At 32.3% G+C, this 14715-nt stretch overlaps 1 protein-coding gene across 1 annotated transcript; it reads left to right on the forward strand.

The window, feature by feature from the left end:
* The first annotated feature begins 8753 nt into the window (after positions 1-8753).
* On the forward strand, positions 8754-13854 carry LOC110776458 (gibberellin 2-beta-dioxygenase 2). The gene is made up of 3 exons (XM_021981026.2): positions 8754-9258; positions 12404-12758; positions 13193-13854. The coding sequence occupies exons 1-3, from the start codon at positions 8885-8887 to the stop codon at positions 13451-13453; spliced, it is 990 nt and encodes a 329-aa protein (XP_021836718.1). The 5' UTR covers positions 8754-8884; the 3' UTR covers positions 13454-13854.
* Positions 13855-14715: the final 861 nt, after the last annotated feature.

Here is a 14715-nt window from a genome sequence, read left to right on the forward strand (position 1 = left end):
GTAATAAGTGATGTTTGTGCATGACTATGAAATTAGTATGAATTATATAGGCATCAATATCATGCATTATCATTCGGACTTTGGTAATTAGGTAAGCTAATTGCTCATCGTACACCCAATTAGCGTAATTAATTAGTACTTGTCTATCTCATGCGTCCTTTTCGTGGGCATTATACATTTAATTAATTATACACATCCTTATCAACTCATCCGACCTACTAGTATATTATTATTACTTATAAAAAGATGCTTCTAGATTCTATAAGCATATATTAAGAACGCTTTTGTTATTAGTATATGAATAATAAAAACATTAATTAAATTAGCACAATACATCAATAATATATACGGAGTACTACATACATAGTAACATAGACATATAGTACGTACGTACGTACTTTTTTAAAATTCAAATCTCGAGTCTTATATATAAATGTAAATTTCTGATTTAGTATTTTACAATTTGTTGAAAACTCGAATTGGTCACTAATTAGGACAATGACAAGTTAATGTTGGGTTTAGTTGAAATGACTATCTTGTCTAATCACTACCAATTACCCTTCAATTCAGATTGATTATGAAATATCAAGAATTTGAAAGGGAGGTTAACAAGTCTTTGTCATAGTCATTATCATCATCGACATTAACCATCTAAACAAACGAGATAAACATATACGAACTATACATTTCAAATGACCTACATTGAAGAGTCCAATCCAAGTAAATTAAAAAAGAAAAAGAAAAGAAAAAAAAGAGTTCTTATTAGCAATTCTAATACGTACATAGTTCATGTCAAATTCTTCATAAAAAATTGTGTCTTCCACCATAAAATCTGATAAGTGAGATTTCGAGTAAGTGTTTACATAATCTTCTTCTGCCTGAAGAAATAAAAACTTCGTACAAAGTATTATCTTTTACTTATTCAATCTCTTAATTAAATTATCAGATCAATACTTCAAGTAACCATACATGCATGCACTAATTAAGCTTCATTATCTTTAATTTGTTCAAACAAACTACGGAGTAATTGTCAAGAGAAATTACTGTTAATTAATCTCGGCATTGTACTAAAATGTAGTATTCCGTACATACGTTCTATACTAGTCAGACGTATAAAAGTACGATATGTGGTTGTAGACTTGAGTAAGTTTGCACGGGCAATGCTATAACGATGGTGGGGTGGTGGGAAGTATAAATTGACTTGAAATTTCTTTCTTCAAAAAGGGAGGGAGAAAGGTTAGCAAGTTGTGAAGATTATGTTCCTTATTAATAAAGATATTATAACCTTATCCCACTCATACTAGCACCCCTTTTTTGACTAAATCAATCAAAAAAAATCTATGAATTAAAGATAGATTAGTTAGCTATTAAAGATATTGATTTTATTTTATTTAGAAGGTAAGATGAAAGACCATACTAAATTAGTACTTTTCGCATATATTTCTAACCATATATATTTACAAGTTATATTCTTTTGGAAGTCATGGATAATGAATAATGATAAGAGAATGTTCCCCTGCGATTCAAAGAGTCTGTAATAGGATTTGATCTCATGACCTTGACGTTATGAAGATATTGAATTGGTGTGGTTGGAAGTTTGGAACACAATAATATAATTAAGACGTCGGTACACGGGGTTTACGTTGATATAAACGTCTCCTTCAATTCATTAATAATATTATAAATTCATTGAAATTCAATTCTTAAAGATTTGAAAAAGATTAAGAATTGCATTGAAAAGTGTCAAACCAACTGTCAGAAATAAACTAGAAAAGTATCGTCAAATAAAAGGCAGTGATCGAAATAGAGAGAGTTTACTAGGAAGAGTACGTCCGGCCCCTACTCATCCAGTGTGCTGCGACCAACAGCAGTCCCAGCATGAAGCATGTCATCACTGAGCTGTGTGCAGCTCATTGTCATATATATCGACCTTGTTTTCTTAAATAATTATAATATTAATAATAATAATAATAATAATAATTATTATTATTATTATTATTATTATTATTATTATTATTTATTATTATTATGAATCAAATGTTAACAAAGTCAATATTTTACAAATAACTAGTGGGAAGCTGAGATACAATCCGAGCCCTCACACCTTTAGATATGGCAAAACATATTCTGGTGAAAATACATTATTATTATTATTACTATTATTATTATTATTATTATTATTATTATTATTATTATTTGTGAATCATGAAAAAGTACATATATAGCCTAGGCCCTAACCTAATAACCTAAGCTAAGCAGACCGTGGAATGTGGAACCCAAGTTCAAGATTGAACAACTAGTTTGGTGATGGTCGTTTATTCATCGTATTCCATCTTATCATACGAACAAACAATTCAATAAGTGTAAAGTGTACCACATTTTTATTTATAGCCTCGTCTTACATTTTTCTTATTGGTCGGGTCGCCCGTGCTCTAGTCTTATCCTTATCCGTCCCATTCATTTACCCTACTTTATGAGGACATTAATTAACACTTTGTTTTAACGTACATAATTTGCTAATATATATCGATCATCGATTTAGCTATATATTCAACTAACACATTGTGTCTACTTAATTAGTTTCAATCATATCAAACGTTTTCAAAGTCTATGTCATAAATAGTAAGCACGATCGGCAAATTTACTAATCGATTTTTTAAAATTTATATCTATTACACAGTACGTACTATGTTAGAACGTCATGCTTCCTTAGTTATGACGACGACTACGGTACATACGTACGTAATATGTATATATATGTATTCAAATATAGTGTGGCACGCGGTAATGAATACGTATATTTCTAGTTCTAATGTATGGCTATATGCATACAATGAGAACTATAAATTAAAAAATTGTTATAATAAGATCATGTATAATTACTCGATCATATATAAGTATGAATATATGCATGAGTTATTCATTCTATGTGTGTTGTGAGAAATGACCACGTATATACCCCGGCCCAAAAGGAGTATGTAACAATTATATGAAGAAAGGGAGCCTTACAAATAGAAAAAGGTCGGTCAAATTATGGGACACCACCCTAAGCTAGCTATAACTCCGTATGCATGTGCCAAGCTATATACTACAACTATAGTACTACCTATATGACTATATCAGTTCAATTCTTGACCTCTAAATAATTTGGTTCCAAGTACAATTATTCTTTATCACTTTGACTGCATGCATATCCAAATGCTAATTGTTGGATTACATATTTTCCCACACACGTACGTTTTCACCTAACTTGTGACTTTAAAGGTAAGGTAACAAATTCACATTTTACGCGGGAGTCTTTATTTAATAATAGAGCTCTAATTAAGGGTGTTTTTTTTTCCAGTTTATTTGAACTGAACTTATAAGACGGATTAAACTTGATTTATGATGCATTTTCTTCAACTTGTAACACTTGAATTTATTTGAACTGAACTTATAAGACCGATCAAACCTGATTTAAGGTGCATTTTCTTCAACGTATTTATAACACATTTAAATAACTTTCAGGTCTAACACATTCAGATAATTTTCAATAAGGTCTTATAATTTAGTTAAACAATGTCTTATAAGTTCAATAAGGTAAAATAAGATCTTATAAATTCTAATAAGGTCTAAAAAGTTCATATAAAGTCTAATAAGTTTCAATAATGTCTAACAAGTTCAAATGAATAGAATGTGCAATATTATAATTATTAGGACCATTATGATTATAATTATATCATTAATATTTTATTTATTGTTACAAAACTTATTAAAATTTAGTAATTATACGTTATTAGAATTTATAGGATATTATTTGACCTTCTTAAACTTATAAAACCTAAGAAAACTTTATTGAAACTTATCTGAACGGAAACTTATTCAAATAAGATGTTAAATATTAAAGATAACGCATGCTTTAAGCATCCATCCCCATTCCTCAATATGGTACATCGGATAAATCTCATTTCTCTTTAGATAAAGCCGTGATCGAGTTGGAAACTAAGATGCAGAAGATGAATAATTGACTAAATTAAAGTAAGAAAAAGTGTGTATTATTATTGTGTTGTTCGGGGTAGGTTCTTATGCTTCGGGTCTTGTACCAATTTCACACAAACCTTTGACCTTAAAGAGTTAAAGTAACTATCAAAGCTAAGTTGCACGTGCATGTTTGGTAAATGTACACCAATGTCTTTCTTCCCCCAACTTTTTTTAATCTCTAAAAGCAATATAAACACACATTTAATTATGCACTAACCTCCTTATTAGTCAACTCAATTATCTGGTTTTTTGACCAAACTTCAACTCTATCATTTGATTCCTTTAAAGGCATCTTTCTTCTAATTGTAACACCTTTTCCATTTAATTAATCTTAATTAGACCAGTTACTAATTAAGCATGTTTCAGTACTTGTCCCAACTCAAACAACACTAATTAACATCAACTAACATGATTGGTTCTACTTAACTTCACTGGTTAAGTTATTGTGGGATTGAAGATTCGAATCCGTCCTAGAAATATGATCTAAATAGTCAAATACACACAAATGTCAACATAATGGCCGAAAGAGTGAAATATAATATTTTCTCCATCTCTTTTTGTTCTTTGTGTTAGACATTTTACACGCGTTATAACGACTAATTAATGTGCATTGAGATTCCTCTTTTTTTTATAAAAAACAAGGTAAATTGCGTTTATTTATAATGTTTTCACTTTTATCAAAATTCTGATATTGGAAAAATGAGAAAAAAAATTATGTCTCATTGGAAAAGTTTGAAAGATTAAATGACCAACGAATTTAGTTGGTTAAATAATAATTGGACACAATTTTTGATAGAATATTAAAGCATTTAATTATGTGATAATATAAAAGGAAATATAAAGAACATTATAGGACACCTAAAAAGAAAAATGTAAAGAAAAAAATAAAAGGAGTATAACATTTTATGTTATGCCACGTGGCTAGTAAATGAAGTGAGATGCCTTTCCCTCCAATTACTTAAATCAACATTAATCAATTAACGTTATCTAATTATTGTTAATCATACATGTTTCTGATTAACCGGCCTATCGGCATGAAACTAAAAACTCGGGATTAAGAAAGGAGAACTTTAAACCCCCCCTTATTAAGGAAATAAACGAAACATGTTAACTTTATAGGTTTCAATTTTTGGTGGTGATTGAAATGTTATATTTTCGATTTGTTGGGCAAATCGACTACATTTACACATGAGGAATCATTCTATTCTATCTATATATAGTTCTACGTATATAGACAGCTTTCTATTAACTTATATCCAAAAGTTTTTTATTTTTTTACATCTTAACTAACAAAGGCAATATTTTTTACTTTCTGTGTAAATAGTAAATGTAAAAAACATTTAAAAAAAATGTAGGGAGTACTTCATAAATTTTTATATTTTTTTTTTGGTTGTGATTAAGTAATAAGTGGAATATAAATTACTAACAAGGAATGTAGGATCCGAATTTGAGATCTATTATAGACAAACTCTCAATCTTAACCATTATGCGAGGACTTTCAGTGGTAACAATATTTCGTAAATAGTAGTTCCATACGGATACACTAATACAGAGCTAGTATAAGATGTAATATGAAGTCCCGGCCCGTTGGTAATTTAAAATTAAATCCGGAGAAGGCCGCAAATTGAATAGGACATGTAACTTTAGACATTGAATGACATATACGGAGGAGTACCCCATATTAAATTCTGTGGGTTTACATCGTTGTTGGAAAGAAATAATTAAGTTAGTTGTACAGGTGTACTGAGTAGGAGTAGTATTTAGTTGAACAAATAAGCGAAATAATCACAACTGTATGCCGTAGTAAATGTTGTTTTGAAAATTTAGTACCTTGTTTAAGAATCAAAAAAAGAAAGGAACGTTTTTTTTAATTGTTTTTCTTTTTTAAAAGGAAGAAAGGGAAATGATATATAGTACAGACTACAGAGTATATTAGAATTTAATCGAGCTTTATCAATACTAAACAGCTGGTGATTTTTTCATGCATTTAAATATGATACTGTATCATATTAGGAGATGTAAAAACGTCGTCAGATATATATATATATATATAGGTGAAAAGAAATAGTCGTTAAAAATGCATATAGAATTAGTGAAGAATTAAACAAAGGATAGTATGGGCGGGTAGGTGAAAGGCAGGTAATGAGACAGCTTAAAGTAACGAAATCGAAGTTGTAATGGACTTATTGGTCACCAAAGTAGATTAAGAATTGAATAAAATACAGGTAGTTGTACGTACTCGGTACTCTGTATGTATATATGTATAATTGTACACCGTATATGGGGTTATGTGTGGTCAAAGTATGTAGTAATTAAGAAAATGTCAAACGTAACACAAAGAAATGTCTCTCTCACACCCCCTCTCGATCTCTTTCTCAAAACGAGTTCTACTCGTAATGTCCACGGCTTACTTACGTAAGGCCCACACGTACTTTGGGCATGCATGATGCATTCACAACTCAATGCTGTGAAAAATGTCTACTTTTTTTCATTTATGAAGATTCTACGTGTATAACTGTAACACATGAACTGAGATTAGTAGATGGGAATGGGAATGGGATTGGGATTGGTCGGGTCACTCTCTTTGTAACCTTAATTAAGGTCGATTGTAGGTACGTAGTTTTAATTTTATCATCGATCTGTTTGTGTTTGGAGGTGGAATTTTATTATTGTCCTTTTTTTTAAAGTATTTTTAAGCACCGATCAATTTGCGTAATACGGAATAGAGTTGATTGATCATATAGGAGATACCAATTAATTTACTCCATAATGTAACACACATACGGACTTTTCGGGTACTCTGTAATAAAAATAGATGATGGTCTGGGTGATGACTCGCTTTATAACTTTAAGGTCAATGATAATTAGTTTAAAATTTACCATCTATTCACGTTCACTTTTAAGTATTTATCCAATACTCTCAAGCACTAATCACCCTTTGGGGTGGAATTTCCTTATTTCAAGCGTTGATCAATGTTTGATATTTATCATATGTTTGTGTTTGGGGTGGAATTTCCTTATTTCAAGCATTGATCAACTTGCATAATATGGAGTAGGGTTGACTGACCACGTGAGAGGTACCGATTTACTCCATAATGTAACACACATACGGCGTTACAGGGTACTCCGTAATGAAAGAAGATATATGGTAGCTAGGGTAGTGGCTCGCCTTGTACGTTAAGGTCAATCGTAATTAGTTTGAGATTTATCATATGTTTGTGTTTGGTGGTGGAATTTCCTTATTTCAAGCACTGGTCAACTTGCGTAATATGGAGTAGGACTGACTAACCACATGAGAGGTACCGATTTACTCCATAATATAACACACATACAAATTTACCGGATACTCCGTAATAAAAGTAGATAGTGGCATGGGTGGTGACTCGCCTTGTAACATTAAGGTCAATGGTAATTAGTTTGAGATTTACTTTTAACTTTTTATCCAATACTCTCAAGAACTAATCCCCCTTTAATAATACAGAGTAGGATTAACTGAATGACTACATGAAAAAGTGTTGGTTCAATAAAATCTTTCTCGTTAAGTTACATAAATTTATTTAATTAAAAATTAAAGAAAGAAGGGGGGGGACAAAGTGCCGCTAGGTGCAGGTTGGATGTCTAAACACAAGACTCTGCAGCGGCAACTTAATTCCCTGAAATTGGGCATGCCCCCACACACACCTAACGTGGCTGCTTATCTTCCCTTTGATTATTCTCCATCATCTCTCATCCATACCCAATACCCACTCCGTACATTCTCCCTTTCTTTTTCTTTTCCTTTTTTTTTTTTATAATTAATTGGGTGAGCCTATTTATGGAAGCAGATAGAAGCCTAATTAATTAGGAACATATCAGACCCAGACCTAATTACTGTTTGTGCTACATTAAGACTTTCTTTCTTTACATTTTTAAGTCAATATTAAGTCATGTAACCATCAACACTTATGGGTCTTATTATGTCATTCCTCTATACATATTTTTATAGGTTAATTATAAATACAAGACTTTTTAATGACTACTAAAAAAATCATAGAAGATTAACATAAATAGATGAAAGGGAAAGAAGTATTCATAAATAATTCGATGTTTACCACAAAAATAGTTTATTTGTCTCCAAAAATCACATGAACACGATCTTACGGAATACTAACTTTCACTCCTGGATAAGATTTGAGATTATTTTAGCAATTTTTATTACACCTTGATCAATACATATTAGTAGAAAAGTTATTTTCAATTCTTTTCTTCTAATAACTACTACCTCTATTCGATACGCCTCTGTCTCATCTTACTTGCTCGTTTGACCAAAAGGCAAGTACTCCGTAGAATCAGAGACCGAAATATTTCGTAATGTAATTTTGATTTCGACCCCACAAAATTTCGTATATAATCGTATATATTTTGTATTACATTTTTTTTTACAGACCCTCTACAATAACGATTCAAGATCCACCAATGCGTAGAATGAGATGGATACTATAATGAACCTATAATTATACGGAATACAAGATATAAATAAAAATAAATACAAGAGGCATGATGGGGGGGACAAATAATACGTACAAGTATACCATAGGAATAAAATAATAATAAAAAGAATCAACATATAACCCCACCGGGCCCACCAGCCATCACACGGCAACACCCCACACCCCCCTTCCAATCTAGCCTACAACATGCCTTTTTATTTATAAATATTTGACCATCCTTATTCCTTAATCCTTATATATACCCCCTCAACCCCTCCCTTCTAAAACCCAACATTTATTTTCTCCATTTTGTCAAACCCACTAAATATTCTTTCTTTTCTTTTAATTAATCAAAAATTAAGAGAGAGTTTAATCTTAATCAACCACTAATTACCATGGTGGTAGCTTCTCCAAACCCTCTAAAAAGAAGCAAGAAAACAAAGGCCATGGGAGTTCCAACCATTGATCTTTCTCTTAAATATCAACAACGTTCTACCTTAACCGACCTCATTGTTGAAGCTTGTGAAGACTTCGGAATTTTTAAGGTTGTTAATCATGGGATTTCCACGGAGGTTATCTCCGCCCTTGAAAACCACGGCCTCGACTTCTTCTCGAAGCCGACGCCGGAAAAACACCTTGTCGTGGGCCCCACTGTCCCCAAACCCTTTGGCTATGGCTTCCGTAACATTGGCAACAATGGTGACGTGGGTGATCTTGAATACCTTCTCCTTCACGCTAACCTCTCTTCCACCCATCCACCTCTTTTCGGGTATGTAATCTACTTATCTTCTTAAATCTTACTACCACTATTATATTATATTATATTATTATTATTGTTGTTGTTGTTATTATTATTCATACTCCGTAATTACCTATAATGTATATTTATATTTAACCCTTAATTATGCATGTAAATAAAATTATGTCACGACTTCAAATTTTTCACATTGTCGGCCAGAATATGGACGTCCACCCAATTTATTTCGTGAGAAATTAAAAGTAGCACAGTTGATATGACATCCTAATGTCACAATTTTATACAATTACAAAGTTTCTTCTTCTAAGCATGTCCACTTAGTTTTATCACTACTGTTATGGGGTTTTGACCTAGCTATAATATATATGAGAGTATAGTATAAAGTACTCAAGAAATGCTTATTTCGATGATATTTTCTCCGTCCCTAAAAAATTGCTCCGTTTTTAAGGAACAGACTAACAAAGGGAATTGAAGTATACATAATAGTAGGTTTAATTTATTCAAGTATTTAATTAAAGACTAATTCATGTTGCCTAGTAAGAAAACAGGGGTTTAATTGTTTATTATTACTTGCATTAGTTTGTTTAATTGACATTGACTTTTGTTCTAGAATTCATTCATTATTCAACCTCTTAATATATACCAATCATTTGATTTATTTTTTTCTCCCCTTCATTTTAGTTGAATTGACCAACTTTGTTGCACGCAAAAGAACCTGAATACGGAGTATGATTTAGACATGAATGAACGAATAAAATACTACCTCCGTTTTATAAAGTTTTACCTGTTTCTATATAAATGAACCGAAAGTAGTGTACGTATAATCATTGAAATTAAATTCCCGTGGTGTAGCCTTGGTATTAATGACATTGATACATACTCCTCTGGTCCCTCCTATTATTAGGAATAAATGTCATGATACAGAGAGTATGATTTTAATTAATAATCTGGCTAAACGTATCCATCATGTGATATATACACGTACTTTCGTAGTTCATAGTGTAAAGATATGTCGTCGTCGTAACCTGTACTAAATGAAATTATAGTAGCAAGTTGATGTATACATTTGTAAATAAATATCAGTTTGTATGGATTGAAGGCGTAGGACATGTATCATGTATGTACCTTAGACTAAGGGTCTATGTGGTTGAACAAGGGAAACGTTAACACATATTATTATCCTTTAATGTGTGACTGTGCAACGTATGATTTATATGATAGCAACCTTCTCCACGTTACACATTATTTGTTTGGTGATCATAATCAATAATCATTAGTATTGAGCCTACAAAATATATGCATGTCTCCAATTCTAGAAAGAATATTCTTGCCCCATACTATAGCTAATTCCTAAAGTAGGAGATACACTACATGCCATTTTCTATTTACATACCAAAATTTTAATCTCTTATCCTTAAATTTTCATTACCTCATATTTTTAGGCCTCCTGTCTTATCATATCAAATCGCTACTTTAATGTTTATAAAAAGTGCAAAACCCGTAAAATCATTCAATGTTGGTGGTTTCATTTCAAAACTTCTAATCAAATCGTTGAAGGTATCCAGTGGACCTGGTCATGAATGACCCGAACACACTGTTATTCTTACCATGCCTGAAATAAGTGTAGGTTTAGGCAAAGTCCAACCCCGACTCAGAAAAACTAACTTAATTTTGCGGATTTATACATGACATAAACTGTCGGACCCAATTTATTTTGTTAGGGTCTAGTCTCAAATTAAGGGTGTGACACCCTTCACAAAACACGAATGGTAGCGATACTAAGTCATGATAACACCATCTCAGAGTTCGAATCGGTAAAGCCGTTCGTTTCAAAACTAGTCATTCCATCCAACTTTTTTCCCTTTTGTCCGAACACAAGTGTTACGAGTATTTACGAAAATAATTGCCAAAAAAGGGAGAGTAAAATCATATGTCAAATCCCATAGATGAGGTGGTACGGAGGGAGGTCCAAGTGTAGGGGGGAAGCACCAATAAGCATAGACCAAGTGTAAAGGGTTTGCCAATGAGCAATGGCCAAGATCAAAAATAGCATTTGCTGAAAACAGAGGTTTCACAGTCAGATATAAAATCAATGTCACTAATCTCTGTTCTATCAAATCAAAATCACTTCAACTAATTTTTATTTTTATTTTACTTTTTTACTTTTTTCACAAAAATATAAAAATAATAAATTAATTAATTTGGGGACTGACCTCCCCTTCCCTCCCCCTCACCCCAAACTGGAAAAAAGTGACTGAACAATGAAAAAAAGTGTCAGTACCTGAAAGTATCAATTTCTATATTAAGGGGGGAAGGTACTCCATTTACATCTTTCCATTTGAAGAATCCCAACCTTATCTTTGTTTTCACATTATCTTCTTTTAAATTTACGAGTACATTTCACGTGGTAACTAAAATGGGGCGGAATAGGTGTCGATTGCATATTTACATGTATCCTCTGTTCAAGTCTAAAGATTGTTGTGGGCCGGGTCGAGCTTTAGGTTGAGTCCATGGGCTGTTAGTCTTAACGGGTCCGGTCCATGCAAAGCCCGCTCTACATTGTGTCGGCTCGGATCGTGTCGGAAGTTGCAAAGAATATGGGCCCACGGGCCGTCATGTATAAGCCTAAGTTTACTAAATTTAGTGTGTTTTTTCGTACCGAGGTTGGCTTGTGTCGTGCGTTGTCAAAAAAATACGGCCCAGATCCGGCCCACGACCCACATCTTCTTGCTCGTATAGGGCCTTGCTTTTTTCAGGTCGGATCGTGCCCACAACCATCTTTATTCAAGTCTACACACTGCAATACCTGAATACTTCGTATTATTATTATTATTATTAGAGAGTTCGAGGTTCAGTATTTCGACAACTTTTAAGTGCCTAACAAAAATCCGGATTTAAATTAAACAATCTCGAATTTAAACAACTTACCTATAGTAGTGTTGCTAATTTGCTATTTACCATTAGAGAAAGTCAAAGAGTGTTATTTTCAAGTAGGGTATGTTAATAAGAAAAAGTCAACTAATAGTTTTCTTGTAAGTTTGATGTTGTCTAATGATGTAACGTTATTGCGAAACCAAAGTCTAAATACTTGTATTAGACAATTTTAATAAAATTTGACTTTTTTTTAACACAAGTCCATATTGTTTATGCTTTGCAGTGAGGCGGTGGATGATTACGTGGGGGCAGTAGCAGATTTATCATGTGAACTCTTAGATCTGATGGCTGAGGGTTTGTGGGTCTCTGATAAAACGATCTTTAGCAAGTTAATCAGAGACGTTCAAAGTGACTCTCTTCTCAGATTAAATCACTACCCTCCATTAAAAAACAAGGATTCATTCATCAACGGTTCTGGAGAGCGTATTGGATTTGGGGAGCATTCTGACCCTCAGATCTTAACCATCTTGAGATCCAACGATGTTGGAGGCCTCCAGATTTGTATGCCTGATGGCTTGTGGGTCCCTGTTCAACCAGATCCTAATGCCTTCTATGTTATGGTGGGAGATGCTCTTCAGGTAATTTTCTATGAAATCATTTACAATATTCTCTTCAATTGTGAATAACATTAAAATTCTAAATTGAAACATCGTTATGAAACGCATTTGTTTTTTTTAATTTTTCCTGCAAATCTGGGTGAATGCAACCTTACCAGACAATGATTATTTCAATTGTAGCTTTCTATTTTAGACCATTAATAATAGGAGTACAATTGTACTTTTTTTTTTTGGGTGTACCTCCCACTTCATCCTTAGGGCTAATCCAGATTCGGGCCGAGTTCTGAGTGAACATGTTTCAGTCCCCTCCCAAATGTTGTTTAGGGGGATCGAACACGAGGTCCTCACTACTAAGTTCAACCTCAATCACCACTGAACCAACAAGCAATTGGTTACAATTATACCTTTTAATTATACCATGGTTAATTAACATCAATATCTACAAATATATGCAGGTATTAACAAATGGAAGATTCGGAAGTGTGAAACACAGGGCAATGGCAAACAATTCAACAACCAAAGCAAGAATGTCAATGAACTTTTTTGGAGCGCCACCTTTGAACGCCACAATTTCTCCGATACAAGAAATGGTGTCACCTATGAATCCAAACCTATATAAGCCATTTACATGGGGAGAATATAAGAGAGCAATGCATTCTTCAAGGCTAAGTGATTGTCGTCTAAACCTATTCAAGAGACGTATTAATGACCAATGATTTTAATCAAGTTAACATTAATTATTATGGTCCGTTTTCCTAGTTTAGTAGAAGTAGATTATATTGGACTAGATCGGAAATTATATTTCCATTTTTGGTACAAATCCATCCATCCATATTAATTATTATAATTATTATTATAATAATTTTTAATTATGACCTTGTGGTGGGCTAGTAGCTAGCTAGTTGGATAGGGACATTTGGGAAAAAAAAAAGAAGCTTGTAATGATGTATATAATCATGGGGAGGTTTTTTAGGAGGTGAAATTATTGGATGATGATCTCTTTTTTGAGTTCTATACTCCAAATCTTTTGCGTGGAAGACAACCGCCATTATTTTATTGTAATGTAATATAGGCCTATGGTTAATTAATTAAGCAAAGTCAAAATTTATTAGAAGAATGTTTCAAATTATTTGTTCCATTTTTATTTGTTTGTAAATAGTTATTTTATATTAGATCGGTGGATTTTTGGCCGAAATTATAGAGTTGAGAATTGCAATTAGTCATGCAATGAAACACTAAATCTAATTGAAGTAGTATGTCATCCAATATTCTATGACAATGAATCTAGGTAGTTGAATTATTTTGATGACATAATGATTTCCTTGTAAGAAAATTAATTAGCCTTACATGTTGACATAGACAAATAAAAAATTTCTTAGTTCATCTAATTGATGTTAATGTTAGCAATAATATGCATGGTGTGACAAATTAACGTTCATCTAACACTTATTGAGATAATGATTGGGCACAATACAATGATAGCACTAAGGAATTTTTAGGTAATATTCGAACATATATAATGATATATGTATGAACTGTCATTTTAAAAAAATAATATATAATAATCTGTGCATGAGCTGACGTTCTAACAAAAATCTATTTGTTTTTATAATTGTGTTATTTAGAAAGTCATATCATAATACGAGTAGCATATAAAAACCAAGAATTTTGTATGTTAAAAACCTTGAAATAATTAAAAAATGTACCTACATTAAAAAATAATTCAAATCAAAAGGGGGGGGGGGGGGGGGGGGGAGTTTTTATTTATTTGGGATGGCAATCCAATATTAAGGATGGGTCCACCATTTCTTGTGAGAGGTAGTGTTAATTAGCTTGTTGCAGCAATGAAAGAAATAGGTAGATATGAATATATGATGTTAATTCAATGCAAATATATGTCAGCACTCAACATCGGAACTTTTATTTACTCTTTTTTGGGCATATACTCGGAATAATTTTATACTAATAATTCCTACAA

This window comes from Spinacia oleracea, chromosome 5, assembly GCF_020520425.1.
Source record: "Spinacia oleracea cultivar Varoflay chromosome 5, BTI_SOV_V1, whole genome shotgun sequence".
Taxonomy (NCBI): Eukaryota; Viridiplantae; Streptophyta; class Magnoliopsida; order Caryophyllales; family Amaranthaceae; genus Spinacia; species Spinacia oleracea.

What these genes read in the sequence shown, in the direction of transcription:
- LOC110776458 (XM_021981026.2), top strand. Translation starts at nt 8,885, where the DNA reads ATGGTGGTAGCTTCTCCAAACCCTCTAAAAAGAAGCAAGAAAACAAAG. An exon ending in ACCCATCCACCTCTTTTCGG is followed by an intron (nt 9,259 to 12,403) that starts GTATGTAATCTA and finishes TATGCTTTGCAG; the next exon opens with TGAGGCGGTGGATGATTACG. An exon ending in TGGTGGGAGATGCTCTTCAG is followed by an intron (nt 12,759 to 13,192) that starts GTAATTTTCTAT and finishes AAATATATGCAG; the next exon opens with GTATTAACAAATGGAAGATT.